General features: G+C 54.4%; 1 protein-coding gene across 3 annotated transcripts in view; it reads right to left on the bottom strand.

Moving 5' to 3' along the window:
* ARHGAP27 (Rho GTPase activating protein 27) overlaps positions 1-17,521 on the bottom strand; it is a 76,179-nt gene that overhangs the window by 22,414 nt on the left and 36,244 nt on the right. Inside the window, exons 1-5 of one of the 3 annotated variants that reach the window (XM_043536578.1) lie at positions 16,350-16,515; positions 4,021-4,452; positions 3,450-3,677; positions 1,492-1,605; positions 651-718 (exon numbers count right to left, since the gene is read on the bottom strand). In XM_043536578.1, the coding sequence (XP_043392513.1) occupies positions 651-718; positions 1,492-1,605; positions 3,450-3,677; positions 4,021-4,452; positions 16,350-16,487 (980 nt within the window). In that variant the 5' untranslated portion in view covers positions 16,488-16,515. Of the gene's footprint in view, positions 1-650; positions 719-1,491; positions 1,606-3,449; positions 3,678-4,020; positions 4,453-8,494; positions 8,706-16,349; positions 16,516-17,521 lie in introns of those variants that run through there. The other 2 variants (XM_037886695.2, XM_027827906.3) reach the window with 2 other exon arrangements.

The raw sequence follows: 17,521 nt of genomic DNA, 5'->3' as shown, positions 1-17,521 counted from the left end.
TCTCTGACTGAACAATATGCACTCCCAGGAAAACAAGAAGTGGGGGCTTACAATCTGCCTCCAGCACTGGGGCTGTGTGCTGGGGATGCCCCAGCACCGGGGGAACGAGAGCTCAGAGTTTAGCCTCGTTATAGACTCAAGGAGCTCCATTTATGTAGCTTAACAAGGAGAAGGTGAAGGGGTGACTTGATCACAGTCTGCAAGTACCTACATGGGGAACAAATAATTAATAATGGGCTTTCAGTCTAGCAGAGTAAGGTCCATCACAAGCCAATGGCTGGAAGTTGAAGCTAGACAGATTCAGACTGGAAATAAGGTGTAAATGTTTAACAGGGAGGGTCATTAGCCACCGCAACAAGTTACTGAGGGTTGTCAGTGATGGAGAATCACTAACACAATTTTCAAATCAAGGTTGGATGTTTCTCTAAAAGCTCTGCTCTGGGAATTATTGTGGGGAAGTTCTCTGGCCATTATCCAGGGGTCAGACTGGGTGATCACACTGGTCCCTTCTGGCCTTGGGATCTACAGTGAGTTGGACTGTGAGTTTCCCAGCACTGAGCCAAACAGGATGAGAGCAGCGTTTGCTCTGTGGCAGGCCAGCGTGTCGGAGGGCTGCCCTGGTGCTTCTTGCCATGCTGAGACTCTCTTACCGTAATCGCTTTCCTTTATCAACTGTTTTTGTCCGGTAAAGAACTCCAGCCTTGTCCAGGCTTTTGAACTGAAATCAAAGACAAGTCAGGGTTTAAATCCGCCCCGCGAGCATTTCCCAAGGGAAACCAGCTTTCAGACAGCTGATCATCAGTACCACTGCTGGAGTGGCCACATGCGCCATTCTAGTGGGGACAGGGCCTGCCCTGGTGCCATCTCCCTCCCTGCCCGGTAAGCACTGGGAAAACACCCATGGATTTTCAGTTGGGCATCTGGATCACAAGCTCACCAGGGCCCTATTTCAGGAAGTTTTCGGAGCACACACTTAGTTGGAAGCCCACACGAGCACGCCCATTGAAATCCACGAGGTGACCCACACGCTTCAAGTCAGGCACATGCTACAGCACCTGCCTGACGCGAGGCTCAGCGGCTGCCTGCTGACGGGGTGGGGTCAGGAGAGGAGAGGAGAGCAGGAGGGTTGTGGGACAGACTGATTAACTGAGCAAATCCCGGAGCTGTTCCTGGCCTAGGGAGCTGCCTTCCGCGAACACCCCTCTCAGACTCAGGCGCTGCTGATCCCTGCAGATGTCCTTTATGGTCACGATCGCTCAACAGCTACAGTACCCCTTGAGTTAGCCAGCCTGGGCCCTACAACAGCTGCCCAGCCCCGGCCATGCAGGTGCCACCCCCACAGGGACCCAGGCAGGTGAACAGAACCTGTTGGGGAACGGCACCAAAGCCCAGAGTTAAAGTCAGGTTTGCTGACGGATCCAAAGGAGCCAGCCCAGGTGCATGCCCTGCCCATGACCCCATCAGCAAAATGAGCCCAGCCATCTCCCTCACCTTCTCCTCTTTCTGGATGAGGATCGCTGGCATGCAGTTGTGCCAGCTGGCAAAGGGGCTGCTGTCCTGGCTGGACCCGCTGCTCGCTCTCCGGTGACCCCCTGGCACAGAGACCTGAAAGTGGATACTAGTTAGTCACAAACCATATTTATCACTAGTGCTGAGAGCTCCAGCCAGCAAACCCCATTGTGCTGGGAGCTGTACACACAGAGTAAGGGACAGCAGAGAACTTCCTCTGAACACACCAAAGCTGGGAGGGGAGGGGACAGAAGCAGCCGAGAAGCAGGGGCTCACCCAAGGTCACCCAGCAGGGCAATGCTGGGAATAGAACCCAGGTCTGCCACACGCCAGGCCAGTGCCCTGGCCACAAGACCATGTTGTCCTCCACTTCCCTGGCACCTCCTCTGTGCCCTCTGGCATCACTCTGCTGTCTGGAGTGAATCACCCCTGACCAAACGTGGCAGCAGGCAAAGCAAACCCACCATGCCTAGCCTTCATCTTCATACCGTAGCCAGTACTGATGGCTCAGAGGCTAGTCCCTGGCCAGCGTGAGAATTTCTGCGAGGCTCAGGGAACAGCCTGTGGCGTGAGATAGGACTGCCCTGAGCTTAGCAGGCAGAAACCCCGATATCACTGGCCAGCCCATTCTCCAGCCCAGCCCCATGGCCCCACGAGCCAAGCGCCTGGCAGGGGAAGGAGGGTTTGCTTTAAAAGTGTCTGCCACCAGCTCTGCTGAGCAGGCCCCGTGCTGACACTGCGGAACAGTGCTGGGGTGGGGCGGGCTTGCCTCAGCACAGCCCCTTCCTGGGCGGGGGAACACCAGTGTTTGCAGGGAGCCTTGTATCCCTCCCAAGAGCAGGGGCCAGCTCCATCTCAAAGCTTCCATGGAGTGCAGCTGCCTTTTCTGCCTGGCCAGCCTATTTAAAGCCACCCCACCCTTGAGGGGCTCGGAGTTACTTTGCTTTCCAGCCCTCTCATAGGCCCGGTCCCTGCAGCGGGGTGGCACAGCTGTAATCCCAGAGCATGGACTGGCTGCCCTGGGGTGAAACGGGGCTTGCGCTGGGGCAGCTCGGAACTCAAGGCTAGGTAGAGCCCCAGACTAGGTGGTCTCTGGGGCAGGGCCCATGTTTGGTACGTGCACGTACAGCACCAAGCACAGGGGCCCAAGACCCCGGGCACCACCACTGCTCTTGCTCCATCAGGGGTTCTGGCTTTGCCGTGGGAAGGTTCTCTGGGCTGGGCCATGCAGGATGGATGGGAGGGTCAGCACGGTCCCTTCTGGCCTTGAAACCCACGAACACACCTTTGGCAGCAACAAGATGCTCACCCTTCTTCTCGCCCAGCCCCGCTGCCCCAGAGCTCTGGGTCTCCTGAGCATCAGCCCTTTAATGCTGGCAACTCCCCAGTCGTCACCCCCGAGACTCCGCTCAGCCCTCCTCCCCTCCCCCGGCTCTGCACAGACACCCCTTCACTCCCACCGAGCCCGCTGAACTCTCTCACTCCCCTCCCTGCCACTGGTACCCACCTGGGCTCCCCCCAGCACCTGCTTCCTTTGCTCCTGCCCCCTCACTGCTGAGCGCCTCTGGGCAAATCCAGCACTCGGGTGGACTGCGCCCACCTTCCCAGGGGAACAGCTCTGTGCCCCACAGGGACGCCAGGCCAGTCTGTTCTCAGCCTCTCTCTTCAGGTGCCCCTCCACCACCTCTGCAGCCCGGGGGCTTGCCAGATCATTCAAAGGGCAGGTGGAGTCTCCAGTACATGTCATCCTCCCCTTCCTTGTGCTGCCCCAATGCCCCTTCACTCCCCCCATTCCACTTCCACCCCGACTCCTCCCCAAGACCGACCCATCAGGCTCCATTTCCTCCTCCTTTCAAACCCCGTACATCCTGCCTGGCCCTCATCTCCCTCCAATGACTCCCACCCCCCCACCGGCTCCTCGCCAGGGCCACGCTTCGTACCGTGTCCGAAGTGAAATGGTCAGGGTAGAAGGCTTGCCCTTCGGGGTTGTTCTGGCTGCACCAGCCCGGAGAGGGGCTCAGCTCCACTGAGTGCCTGGGGGATCTCCCCGGCAGAAGGTAAGGGTAGGTGCTCTGCTCGTAGGACCCCACCGGGGAATAGTCCTCCTCCGGGTAACCGTCCAGCTCCTCGGGGGACAGATCTGGATAGTCCGTTTCTGGAGTTGGCGGCTGAGAACATAAGAGAGATCACTTCTGTGCACCCTTCCTCCTCCCACATGCTCCCTGTGCCCCACCTCGGTGAGCTCCCCAGACCTCCTCGCAGAGAGGAGAGAACCCAGCAGGATTCTCCTGCGGTTCCCTGGATCCTGGAGATCCCCAACACCTCCCCCTGGTTTATTCCCTAGACCACCACCCAGAATCCACCCCGCCCAGTCAGCTCTGTTCCATGCTGCACCTCACCAAATCCAGCCATCACCCGCACTCCCCAGAGCTACTGGCTCGGGCTCCCCCTTGTTCCTCCCTCCTGGACCACCCAGCTTTTCTCTCACTCCTGCTCCTCCTGGTGGCTCACCCTCTGGTCCATGGGTCTGTACTGTGCAATTGCGGGCTGCATCTGCTGAGTGCTGGGCTCGTCTGTAGCCGGGGGCGGCTCCCACGATGTCTCACCCGTTACTGAATTATAGAAAAACACCTGGCCGCTGGCGTCATCCACGTACTGGTCCCATTCGGCCACCGCGGGGCATGGGACAAGAGATGGTGAAGGAGAGGGAGCAGGACTCACTCCATCTTCTGGGCACCCGAACGGGGAATCCCAGGTGGTCTCGCCCGTCACTGAGTTGTAGTAGAACAAGTGCCCGCTGCCCGTGTCCGTATGGGTCTCCCAGTCCGCGAGGACACTGCTAGGGCAGCGCTGGGGTGGGGAGGGGTCAGTGACTGCTGATAGCTGCCGGAGCTCCTGTATGTTCACATACACCGGGGTGGGGTTCTCCTCCTCCTGGCAGGCCTAGGGAGAGATTGGGACTACAGTCTGTTAGGCAGCTGACAGTGTCAGGCTGGATTTGGGATGGCAGCACCGGGCGGGAGGTGACGTGGGTGAGGTCTGGGCAGGGATGGCGAGAGCATTCTGGTCGGACTGTCAGGAATGCGCTGGCCTCGATGGGGAGAATTGCCAATGGAGCCAGGGTTGCTGGGAACTCATGGCAGGGCTCTGGCCACCAGAGAGACATTGCTGCACTGTCAGGCCAGGCTCCCTCCCAGGGCTGCTAAGCCCACCTGTCCAAAAGCCATGAGCCAGGCCCCCAAAGTCATGAGTTTAAAAGATAATAAATACTGCAGCCCGAGGACCTTCTGGGCTTTGAGCCCTTGGAGGTCATAGAATCATAGAATAACAGAGTTGGAAGGCCATCTAGTCCAGCCCCCTGCCCAGAGCAGGACCAATCCCAACTAAATCATCCCAGCCAGGGCTTTGTCAAGCCTGACCTTAAAAACTTCTAAGGAAGGGGATTCCACCACCTCCCTAGGTAATGCATTCCAGTGTTTCACCACCCTCCTAGTGAAAAAGCTTTTCCTAATATCCAACCTAAACCTCCCCCACTGCAACTTGAGACCATTACTCCTTGTCCTGTCATCTGCTATCACTGAGAATAGTCTAGATCCATCCTCTTTGGATCCACCTTTCAGGTAGTTGAAAGCAGATCTCAAATCCCCCCTCATTCTTCTCTTCTGTAGACTAAACAATCCCAGTTCCCTCAGCCTCTCCTCATAACTCATGTGTTCCAGTCCCCTAATCATTTTTGTTGCCCTTTGCTGGACTCTCTCCAATTTCTCCACATCCTTCTTGTAGTGTGGGGCCCAAAACTGGACACAGTACTCCAGATGAGGCCTCACCAATGTCGAATAGAGGGGAACGATCACGTCCCTCGATCTGCTGGCAATGCCCCTACTTATACAGCCCAAAATGCCATTGGCCTTCTTGGCAACAAGGGCACACTGTTGACTCATATCCAGCTTCTCGTCCACTGTCACCCCTAGGTCCTTCTCTGCAGAACTGCTACCTAGCCATTCGGTCCCTAGTCTGTAGTGGTGCATGGGATTCTTCCGTCCTAAGTGCAGGACTCTGCACTTGTCCTTGTTGAACCTCATCAGATTTCTTTTGGCCCAATCCTCCAATTTGTCTAGGTCCCTCTGTATCCCTGCCCTCCAGCGTATCTACCACTCCTCCCAGTTTAGTGTCATCCGCAAACTTGCTGAGGGTGCAATCCACACCATCCTCCAGATCATTAATGAAGATATTGAACAAATATCTGGTCATGTTTTCCAGCTTTCCTCTGCCTAGGAACTCACTCTAATGTCAGAGAGCTGAGATCTCACATGACTCCAGGAGCTGGGGCTTTAAAAACCAAACAAACACCGTCATGAGACTCATGATGGAATTGTAACCGTTGGCAACTCAGCCTCCGCAATCCCGAACTCCACCTGTGGGAAAGAGCCCCGTCCTCACCTCTGTAACACATCCTCATGGGGGCTTGCCAGGTTTTGCTCCCCGCCCCCACTGCTGCACCAGGCTCTCCCCAGGCTCCCCCAGGAAAGCCCCAACACTGCAGTTTTGGAGCCTTCACTCACAGCCCCACACTGCCAAGCCATTCATTCAGCCCCCCAGTGCCAAGCAGTCAGCCCTCCACCTGCCTGCCCCCCCAGTGGGCATCACAAGCTCTACGTCACCTTCTCCCGGCCCCCCAGGGTGGAGGTGGCATTGCCAAAGCTTGCTGCAGTCTGGCTATCCCTGCTTAGCACAACCGCCCTTGGGGACATTGCAGCCGGTGGAGGAGCCCACACTAGCCCCTTGACACTGACAACATACTTTGTACGTATCTGGGAACAAAATAATGACACTACAAAACCCCTTCTACAGAAGGAAGATCGATAAAATCACTAGAGATACAGCTGGGTAGAGATCCATTATTGTGAGTACACAGGGCAAAAACTACACAGTGCTACACTTGCACTTGAAGTCTAAAAATAGTGGCAGGGTAAGGCTGTGTAAAAGCAGTGTATTGCACACAACAAACACCCAGCATCCGCTCCTGTAACTGGGCTGTGTTCCTATGCATGAAAGGGAAGGGAAGAAGAGGAAGGATGGCCCAGGGGTTAGAGCCCTCACTTGAGAGAGCTCAGTTCAATTCCCTTCCCTGCCATAGACTGTGTGATCTTGGGCAAGTCACTTAATCTCTCTCAGCTCCCACCTGCAGCAGGGGGAGAATAGCCTTTTTGCCTCACGGGGGAGGGGAGCATTGTGAGGTGCTCAGATAACCCGGCAAGGGGTCCCATGCAGCAGAAACATCCTTTTGTGTTTGTACAGGTTTCAGCAAATGGATTAAAAAAATTCCAACCAACCAACCTGCAGAATTGTAGTTAAAGCAGGGTCACTTTTTTGGTGCCAATAAGCCTAAAAACCAGACTGCTTCTTTAGATATCTAGATTTAATTATCCAAATTTGGACTTTTTGGCCCAATTTAATGGAACATGAACAATGTCCAGTTCCCTCTGGAAAGTCAGGGAATGCACAACCTCAGAACATTGTCAGCTTTCTGATAAATCCCATTTCAATTGCAGGACATTTTAAATTTTCCTACTACAAGCATAGAGAGCTTTCCCTCACACCCCTGTTGGCATTTCTAAATGTCATCTGAGCAAGAGGGAAGACTGGCTTATTGACTGTACCAGGAAACTAACTGGCTTCAAGTAAACTGCTGTCAGGTGCCCAAAGGAAATGAGCTGATAAGACACAGACAAGTTGTTTTCTCCTTGTGAGCTCTGCAGTTCTATGATCGTAAATGTTATTGGAGCTATAATGGGTACAAAGTTTTCACACAGAAACACAGAGAATCAATTGCCCTGCAGCATCTCCCACCCATCTCCCACGATACACACACACACAGAGCCAACAGTCTCAGTTGAGAAGCCAGCCAAAAGGGAGGCAAGGAAACTGAGACACTGAGCAGGGAGGTGACTTGCTCACACTCACACAGGCAGAGCCAGGAACAGAAGCCACCTCTCTCACCTGGCACCCTGTCCCCATCCGCAAGACCAAACTCAGAGGCTGCTCAAGCCAACCTGCCTCCCTCGGCAGAACTTCAGTGTGATGCCCCCTCCTTGGTGCCAGAATCTTTGCCCCCCCATATCTGAGAACCTGAACTCAGCAGAGGCGTGACAAGGGTGGGCAGGTGCCCCCCTTGACCACTGACTGAAGCTGGGAGGTGTAACGGTGTTGCCCCTTACCTTGGCCCAGCCACCCCTCCGTTATGATGGAAGGGCAGCTGGGCCAAACTGGAGCAGTGCTGTGGCCCCATGTACCGCGTTACAATACCAGTCAGAGTTGGCCTGGTTGCCACCCCTCCCCACTGTTGCAGTCCTTCAGGCGCCACTGCAAATTTCACCAGCCAAGCACTCAAAATAACCACACCACCCATCCACTCCTCCCAGAAACCTGCTGCCTCTGGCAGCTGCCTAGAGGTAGAGCAGCCCCTGACCACAAGGTCCCCACTAAAGGTCCCCAGAGCAATCACTGCTTTCCCAGCCTCTCTCCTCTCTTGGGCGCTCCGTATCTTGGGTTGATTCTGCCCAGTTGACACTCATTGAATTATTTTAGGCCCAGGATAATATTTCTCTCCAGGCCCCATTTCCCACAGTCCCCCCGTCAGTGTTGCCGGCTATATTTACCAACATGCTACCTACTTCCTCTTCCTTTCCAAACCACTGATGGAGACAAACTACGTACAGACTCAACATCAGTCTCTGGGGCAATTCACTGAACCCTTTGCAACGTAACACGATTCCCATCTCCGTCACCCTTTGTCACAGACCTACAGCCAAGACACTTTACTATCTGAGAGCGATTCCCTGAGCCCCTGTCGGCTGAAGCCCGCTCCAGGGTGTGGCAAGTGCTCCAGTCGCCTTGTCTGGCTTAGCAGAAGGATGCTGCACCCTTGGCTCAGCTCATAGAGACAGTTACTGTTCCCTGCTGAATAAGATCTATGTTTCCGCACCTGGGATGAGCTGAACAATCGCAAGGCCCTGCTCCGAGATCTGGGCAGCGGTTTAGGGGCATGGGTGTCCATCTTCCAGCCTCCGGGACCACGAAGAGGAGCGAGTGCAGGCACTTTGGCGGGCAGAAGCGTCACAGTGGCAAAGCAAAGGGAACTGGCCTGTAGCGAGAGGCCAATCGAGAGAGGAGAGAGACTTCCCCAAACCTGCCCTGATATGGGCCTGAGCCTTTCACACGTTTCCTGTTGGGGTTTGTGGGGCGGAAGGGTTGCCGTGGTTACACAAGTTTCAAGTTATGCATAATTAGTTATTTGTTGACATTTTACATTTTCTGGTGACCTGGCGGCTACATTCACGCTTCTAAAAGTTGCTCGCTGGTGGCGAAAATCTGAGCAGTAACTTCTGGGACTAGGGCAGCTCGAGAGAAAAGAGTCAACATTTAACCCACCTTCAACGGTTTGTTTTTCTAAAGATTCCCTCCAGAACCAGAACAGTCTCTCGTCTACAGAGAGGACTGTTAAATTCCTACTTCCAGGGAGGAAAGTGACACAAACACCATCCGGGGACTGGCAAAGAACATAGCAAATATTAAGGACTGAAAAATACCGTCATGCTCAGCTGGAGGGAAAGGATGCAGCCAGTGAGGGCGCCGTTACTCAGCTCAGCATCCAGCCTGCAGAGGGCTCCATAACCCTATAGGAAAAGGGGCTACCATGGGGCAGCCAGGGGCATCAGCCGCGGCAGGGAGTCAGTGGTAGGCAAGGAAGCAGCCTGTGACTGGCGGGGAACAGGAGGCATGGGGGCAGCTGCAGGTGTGACAGCAGGATAACGTGGATGGATGGGCCGCAGCGAGAGCGCAGACCAAAGAGCCGGCCATGGGCTGTGTGTGCTGGAATGGCTTCCAGAGGAGGCGTGGCCCTAGCACTATGTCTGGGGAGCTGCACGGAACAGAGTTACTCTTGACCCCTTCACGGGGCTGCCCTTAGGGGCTGGGTTAGGAACGGGGGTGGCATTCGTTGGCTGTTGCAGTCCTAGTGCTCATGGCACTTGTTCCTGGCAGCCCTGCTGAAGGAATCCTCCATCACCCGGAACGTGCGAGTGGTCACAGGAATCCAGCAACAAGCCCAGTACCCGGAGCACCTGCCACGCTCGCCTCTGTTCCCGGTGTGCCCAGTGCGCTACCCAACCTCTCCAGGGAACTGGACCTGCCGCACTCCCAGCCACGCCTGGCAGGAGGCCGGGTTACAACAGTCCAGCCATGTGACGGTGGAGAGTTAAAGTTCCCACTGGAAACTCAGCCTGCGCGTTAGTCCATCTTGTGTCACACCAATGTGGTGATTTGGTTAAAAAAAGAAACTGACAGTCGTGCCTCTGAGAGGAGCTGCATGTACAAGGGCATGAGTTCACACCAGCTCTCTGATTTACTGGTCAGCGACCAGCTGAAAATGCTGAACAAGTCCTCAAAAGCCACTGAAGAGCTCTCCCTTAGATTTTCAGAAACAGCGTCTCCCGGAGGTGGCTCAATAGACCCAGAGGAGACCTACTCCAGAGTCAAACATGGGCAGAGCAACAACCCATTCAGCAACCTCTGCCTGAGTCTGAGGATGGGGCAGACAAATTCCGATTAGAATTTAGGCACAAATCTGTAGCTTCTCCACCCAGTAAACTGGAGGGTGCACAGGGAAATGAAGTCGGGGGAGGAGAAGTACCATGTGGCTGGAGGTTTTCACTTTTGCGGAACTTTCCTTGGCCCTGACTCAGCAAGGCACCTAAGCACACGCCTAATGTTAAGCATGGGAATAGCCCCACTGAATTCAGTGACTCACATGTTTCAAGTTAAGCATGTGCTCCAGGGCCAGGCTGAATCAGGGCCGCAATCGTTTTCGGATTAGTCCCTTCATCAAACTACTTGGCCTAGAAACGCCAATTATTGTTTATCCTTTTGCCCTAAAAAGGGCTGGCAGCCAAGATCTTTTTTTTAAACCGTTTTGTGCGGTCTTGCAGTTGTTTTATAGAACAGAGCTAATACAGCACACAAGGTCCTTGGGGCCAGACCAGCTAACTACATAGGCCACTCCAGAGTTTCATACTGAAAGTGCAGGGTTCATTTTGTTAGTAATGATGAAAGGAGATTTCATAGCTGCTGTGTTGTTTCGCTGACCCACACAATCACAGCACTGAGAGCCAGGATTAGCATAAAAGGCAACATCATCTAAGCAGCAAAGACAGGGAAACCAGATTTAAGCCAAACAAAGGCCTCACTGCAGGAGAACCTTTGAACACAATATTCTGAGGAGAAATGCAGGCTGACTCATGGACTAAACTCTCAAGACATTAGCATGCTAAAGCTGATCTATGCTTGCAAACAAGACAGCTTCAGAATCTGCAGTTTCTCCAGACTCCCTAAAAAGAGGCATTTAGAATGGCATCTAAAATCATTCCATTCCTGGATGACACATGGCAGTGAAATGGCAAAGAAGTTAAATGAAGCATGGTTATATTATATTATCAACAAGGCTAAGTTTTTGTCATGGATATTTTTAGTAAAAGTCAGGGACAGGTCACGGGTAATAAACAAAAAATCCTGGAAGTCTGTGACTTGTCCCTGACTTTCACTAAAAATATCCCTGATAAGATGGGGAGGTGGGTTCAGCACCCACTGCTGCTCAGGGTCCAGGGTTCCCCATCGCTGTGGTGAGTGGGAGCTCCAGGGTTCCCCTGCCCGCAGGGCTAGGCTGCTGCAGGGTCCCCTTGCTCCCCAGAGCAGCTGGGTGCTCAGGGGGGTCCCCCGCAATGGCTGGGCTGCTGCGGGGGGTTCTCCCACCGCCCCTGATGTCTGGGCAGATGCAGGGGGTTCCCATAAGGGTGGGGGCTGGGAGCTGCGAAGGGAGGGGGGGTGGCTGGGAGCTCTAGGACAGAAAATATCACAGAGGTCAATGGAAGTCACAGATTCTGTGACTTCCATGACCTCTATGACATAACCGTAGCCTTAATTATAAGCAAAAATCTACATTAAACAAGAATATTAAAGTTGCACAGTCAGTTGATCAAAAGACAGGAAATGCCAGAGTAAAGGTTGCCCATGCAACCTTAATTTGGGCCCGCATGCATCAGGATGCAGTTTTAATCGCAGACTACTGTTTTCCCCACAGGACCCTGGCCTCATTCAGTGCCCAGTGGATTAGATAGCAGTTCATTATTTCTTTTTAGCCTTCTCATTCAATATACAGCCCCAGGCCTTGTTTACTGCACACCCTCCAAACGCTGCACTGAATTCAGAATTATTCATTTCCTCCTAGGCTTTTCTGTAGTGCTCATGGCTGCAGGAATCAAGTACTGCACAACCAGTCCTGAACTCACTGTAGCAACACAAGGCGAGATAGCATTACCCCCATTTTACAGATGGGTACACTGAGACACAAGGAGATTACTTTTGCAAAAGCGTCCATGAATTGCAGGGGCCTTTGTTCCTGGGTGCTCAGCTCCAGCCACCAAGGGCCTGTTTTTCCAGAGGCGCTGAGCACTCCCAGCTTCCACTGCTTTCAGCTACAGCTGGGAGTGCTCAGCGCTTCTGCACATGAGGTCCCAGCTGACTCCAGTTGGGTAGGAGGCACACGCAACCAGGGCGGGTTCCCCAAGGAGCCAGGCAGACTGGGCACTTAGCATGTAGGGAAATCCAGCGCTGCCTGGTTCAGTGGGCTGGATCTGAGGGAAGCAGGAAAAGTGGCCTTGTTTAGCCTAACCAAAAGAAGGTTGAGGGGAGATATGATTGCTCTCTATAAACATATCAGAGGGATAAATATCAGGGAGGGAGAGGAATTATTTAAGCTCAGTACCAATGTGGACACCAGAACAAATGGATATAAACTGGCCATCAGGAAGTTTAGACTTGAAAGTAGACCAAGGTTTCTAACCATCAGAGGAGTGAAGCTCTGGAACAGCCTTCCAAGGGGAGCAGTGGGGGCAAAAGACATATCTGGCTTCAAGACTAAGCTTGATAAGTTTATGGAGGGGATGTTATGATGGGATAGCCTAATTTGGGGATTTAATTGATCTTTGACTATTAGCAGTAAAGATGCCTAATGGCCTGTGATGGGATGTTAAATGGGGGTGGGATTGGAGTTACTACAGAGAATTCTTTCCTGGGTGTCTGGCTGGTGAGTATTGTCCACATGCTCAGGGTTTAGCTGATCGCCATATTTGGGATCGGGAAGGAATTTTCTCACCTTCCTCTGTAGCATGGGGCACGGGTCACTTGCTGGAGGATTCTCTGCACCTTGAAGTCTTTAAACCGTGATTTGAGGACTTCAATAGCTCAGACATAGGAGAGAGGTTTATTGCAGGAGTGGGTGCGTGAGATTCTGTGGCCTGCGTTGTGCAGGAGGTCAGACTAGACGGTCATAATGGTCCCTTCTGATCTGAAAGTCTATGAGACCCAGGATAACCCGTTGTCTCCATGCCACCCCCTAAGTAACACGGTCCAGGTTTTCATTCCAGAAGGGAACAGCTGCCTGACCAAGTAGTTGGTCCCCTTTACTCTCCCCCGCATGCCCCTCCTTCGCCCCCTAGCACCCAGCCAAACCTCCCCCTGCTTCCATATGTCCTGTGTTTGCTCCTATAAAAGAGCCACCAGGAAAGGAGAGAGAACAAACCCCCCAAATAGCCCCTCACCTGTGGTGGGCCAGCTGGAGCCTAGTGCCAGCCATCGAGGGGCATTTATTCCCAGCCTGCTTGGGCTTGGCACAGCACTCTCACTCGGCTGGCTGGGAAAGGCAGGCCCAGGCCAGGTGGCCATTTTAGAAGGCTGATCCTTCTGGCTGCGGCAGGATGGCTCCCGGGGCCCTTTATAAACAGGGCTCTTCCTGCAGACGGAGAGGCAGAGCTAGGGAAGAGAGGGGGATAAGTGGCTCCCAGCGGGTGTGGGGCCTGTCGGGAGTCGGGGCTCCTCTCGGCAGGAGAGGCGGTGGCAGGAGGCTGGCAGGATAAGCGATGGGTGGAATAGTGCTAAGATGGCAGCTGGGGTGAAGTCTGAGGGGCTGGCCCCAAAGTGAAGGCACTTGCAGCCTGATGGAGAGGTTCCTGGGGGCAGCAAGGAGACCTGTAGCTCCAGGGAAAGAGGGGAGCAAGTGCCCCATGTTGGGGGGCAAGGCAGCTGCTCCCTGGGCTGACAGGCAGGGGCAGAGCTCGGGGCATGCTATATACCTGCAGCGAGGAGGGAGGGCTGCTACAGGAGGAAGAGGTTGGTGGTGGTGGCTGCTCCTGCTGCTGCTCCCCCGTCAGAGACCCAGCAGCTGCTCCTGGCTGCCCTTGTTGAGGAGCGAAGGCTGCAGAGGGCGGGAAGGAACAGACGAGGAAAGGGCCAGCGGGCGAGCTGGCGAGGCTCCTGGGAGGTGGATGAGGCGAGCCAGGGGAGCAGGAAGGATGGCCTAGTGGTTGGGGCTCTGGCCTAGGACAGGGGAGACCTGGATTCAATTCCCTGCTCTGCCTCACACTCCTTGGGTGAGTCACTTGGCGTGCCGGAGCCTCAGCCCCCTCTGAGCAGTGGGGTTACCAGCCCTGTCCTGAGGGGGCCTGAGGCCAGAGCCGTGCGAACAGAGGTGCTCGGACGTTACAGTAAGAGAGGCCAGGAGGAAAGGAACAAACTGTGCTAGGGTGTGAGCAGCTGCAGCGAGACCTGTGCCCGAAGGAGGGGTGGAGGCACCAGCCCTAGAGACGCTGGACTGAGCACTGGCAGGGGGGGCTTCGGCCCCAGGGCGTCCCCTCAGCTCAGCAAAGCGACCTGGCCCCTGGTCCACTTTGCAGGAGGGAGCCTGAGCGGTCTCAGGGTGAGACCACAGGCCTCAGGCAAGCGCCCCTGCCCCCAGGCTGGCATGAATCCCGCTCTGGAGCCACTGGCCCTTTCACAACTGCCACCACTGAGCAGGACCAAGGAGAAGGGGCTCCCCTCCCCTTCCCCCCCCACTGCTCCTCCAGACCAGGGGAGTCTGGGGGTCTCTTCCCACCCAGGCTGTTGCTGCTCCGCCTGGCCCAGGGGAAAGGGGGGTTACAGGGCTCCCCCCTCCCTGCAGCCCATGCTGCTTCTCCGGGCAGGGTGACTCTGGGGCTGCCCTTCCATCTCAAGTGCCGCATGTCCCCCCCCCCGCCCCAGTTCCTGGGGCTAGGGGAGTGGGTCTTTCGCCAACCCCCCTTTTATGGGAGCAGCAGTGCCAGGGAGGCTGTGGGATGGGGGATTGTAATTACCAGGTCATTCAGCCCTGGCCTCACAGTAACTCTGGTGCCAGCTGCGGGGGCAGGGTACCCCTGACAGGTCTGTTCCATCTTGAAACCCCATGGCTATATTCCAGACAAGCCCGGTGTTCAGGCTAGTGTAAAACTCCTAAGGGGGCACACGTAATAAATAGGAGGGGGCCAATCCCACCGCATGAACCTACTTGACACAAACAATGCACTCCAAAGTATCCACCTGCCTAGTGAGCCTAGAGCAGGATCCTCTTTTTAGGGACTACAAAAAACACATTTGGATACTTCTCCTCTTAATGCTACTGAGCTGGCACGAAGGCAGGAGAAGCCCATTTCCGTGCCTAGGTACTGCTGGTGAAGTGACCCTCACCTGTGAAAACGGAGCTTGGTATTTCAAATGTCTTTGGGTTTGGTTTTCTTTTTTTTAAGGAAACAACAACATTCTCCTGAGGGTGTTTTGCTGCGACTGCCTCCAAGCATGGGGCGTGAGTGGAGAGAATCAGACTGAGTTCTATGCATGGACACGTTAAAATCTGTGCTATGCATGGGAACTGGGGCACGTACAATGACAAGCACAAGAGAGACATTCTTACACCTCAAACTGTACATTTAAGTGAATAGATTTCCAGGTCCCTGTATTCTTGAGAAGACCCCTTTGAATGCTGAATTCCTGCATGCGTCCTGCAAAGGGGCTGCTTCTTAGCTAGGGACATTTCCAGAGGTTGTTCAGGCATTCAGCAGCTGAGTTACTATTCTGGCAATAAAAGCAGTCGGAAAATCACACCCTAGGTGAGTGAAGGGGATATTTTGACCCTCCCTGCTCTGCAACTGGCCCAAGCTTTCTGGGATTCCAGCTTGGGATGAGCGGTGGTATGTGATGTTCCCAGGCGATAGGTTTGAGTTTGCGAGGTCACCGGGACTGGGATTATAAAATCCGGTTTAGCTGGGGACTCTGGGACCACAATGCAGCACGCATGGATGTTAGGAACGCACCTCTCCTTTTCACAGGCATATTCCTGTGCGCACTGTACCGTGTATGTCTGCAGCTGCCCCGTCAGTGCAGATGGGTGTAAATGTGCTTCCCAGCTCCTGTCTGTGCCAGTGGGGCAGGGATGGAGGAGATAGTCCCAGAGAGAGACACCACACAAGGAGTACTTGTGGCACCTTAGAGACACAAGAATCAGGGAAGACTGGGAACGGACTCACCCATTGCCTTCCCAACCAATTCACCTCTAAGCATGCTGAATGACCTCTGAGCTGGTGGGGAAAGAGTCCATCCCTAGTCGAGGAGCTGGCACCTGGACATGGCTGGCGGACAGGAAAAGGGCTGGGCAGTCATTTCATACAGCCACACGTCCTCCTTCAAGGCTGCAGAAAAGCTGTTAAAGGAGAACACTCTGCCCTTAACAGCCCTGACCTGTGACTAGTGGGCAAATAAGTCATGAGCCAGCAGCACCCAGCCTGCCTGGCCCATACAGACACCCCACTTACCTCTTGGGAGGCCCAACGACATCGCTAGCTCAGAGCCAGCCACCCTGCACTTGTGCCCTGCTCCTGTACATCTCTGCACGCCACCCTATGTAGGGCAACAGTAAGAAAAGGCCGGCTGCTACCTACCCACAGTGAGGCAAGTGGGGCTGGCTGAGGCTCCTGGCTGCTCCGGGCTCTGATCCCCACCTGCAAGGCACTAGGGTAAATCCATTCAACAGCCACCTCTCTGCCCTGCTTACAGTTTCTTCCCATTTGCTCACACATCCTGGTCTGGATCAGGTAAGACACATACCCTGATTTGCACAGGGAGGGGCTAGTCCTCCTTGGGTTTAACCCTTCTGTTGCCCCATCCCAGCTGGTGGGGCGTGTTCTGACTAATCACAAAGGACTGGCTTAAACAAACTCAACCTGTGCAGGTTTCAGAGTAGCAGCCGTGTTGTCTGTGCAGGTTTCAGAGTAGCAGCCGTGTTAGTCTGTATCCGCAAAAAGAACAGGAGTACTTGTGGCACCTTAGAGACTAACCAATTTATTTGAGCATAAGCTTTCGTGAGCTGCATCCGATGAAGTGAGCTGTAGCTCACGAAAGCTCATGCTCAAATAAATTGGTTAGTCTCTAAGGTGCCACAAGTCCTCCTTTTCTTTCAACCTGTAAAGAGACCAAGCCCTTGGAGGGAGTCTGCAGGACCCTTCCCTAGGTAACGTTCCTGGTAATGCAAGAGGCTAGGTCTGCTCTGGAGTCTGTGGCCATCTGTTTGTAGGGCGAGGAGGTCGTTCTAGCCAGAGCAGTTCAGCAAAATCCAGAAAGGTGAGGAAATCAGGTCTGTCTTATGCCCTTGGTGTGCGGAGCCCGCAGCATCTCTGTCCCTGCGGGCGGGGGGGGGGGGTCTCTCAGCACGGCCCCACCTGCTAGTGGAGTTTGGGTCCAAAGCATTAGCAAGCAGAACCTCTCTCCTCAATTCAATTCCCCCATTCCCCGCCCCCTTGAGGACACAGCCTGGCCTGCAGGGGCTCAGCAGCACAAGGGCTGACGTTTGCAGAAGTGACTAGTGAATTCGGGCTCCCAATGTGAGGCACATTAAAGGGCCCTGACTTTCAAAGGCTGGGCCTGGCCCCTGTCTGCTAACAGGGCCCCTCTCGGGGTGTCAGGTTAAAAACCCCAAACCTGAGGCCGTGAGGATCTCGGCCCTGGGACTTTGAATCCTGTTTTCATGTTTCCTACCATGATGCCTAACCACAGCTGGGAGCAGGCTTGTCTGCCCTGGAGAAAAAGGCATCTGTGTGCCAGGCGCATGCTAATG

This window comes from Chelonia mydas, chromosome 27, assembly GCF_015237465.2.
Source record: "Chelonia mydas isolate rCheMyd1 chromosome 27, rCheMyd1.pri.v2, whole genome shotgun sequence".
Taxonomy (NCBI): domain Eukaryota; kingdom Metazoa; phylum Chordata; order Testudines; family Cheloniidae; genus Chelonia; species Chelonia mydas.
The sequence above is the reverse complement of the archived record's forward strand: the minus strand, read 5'-3'. Positions and strand labels throughout refer to the sequence as shown.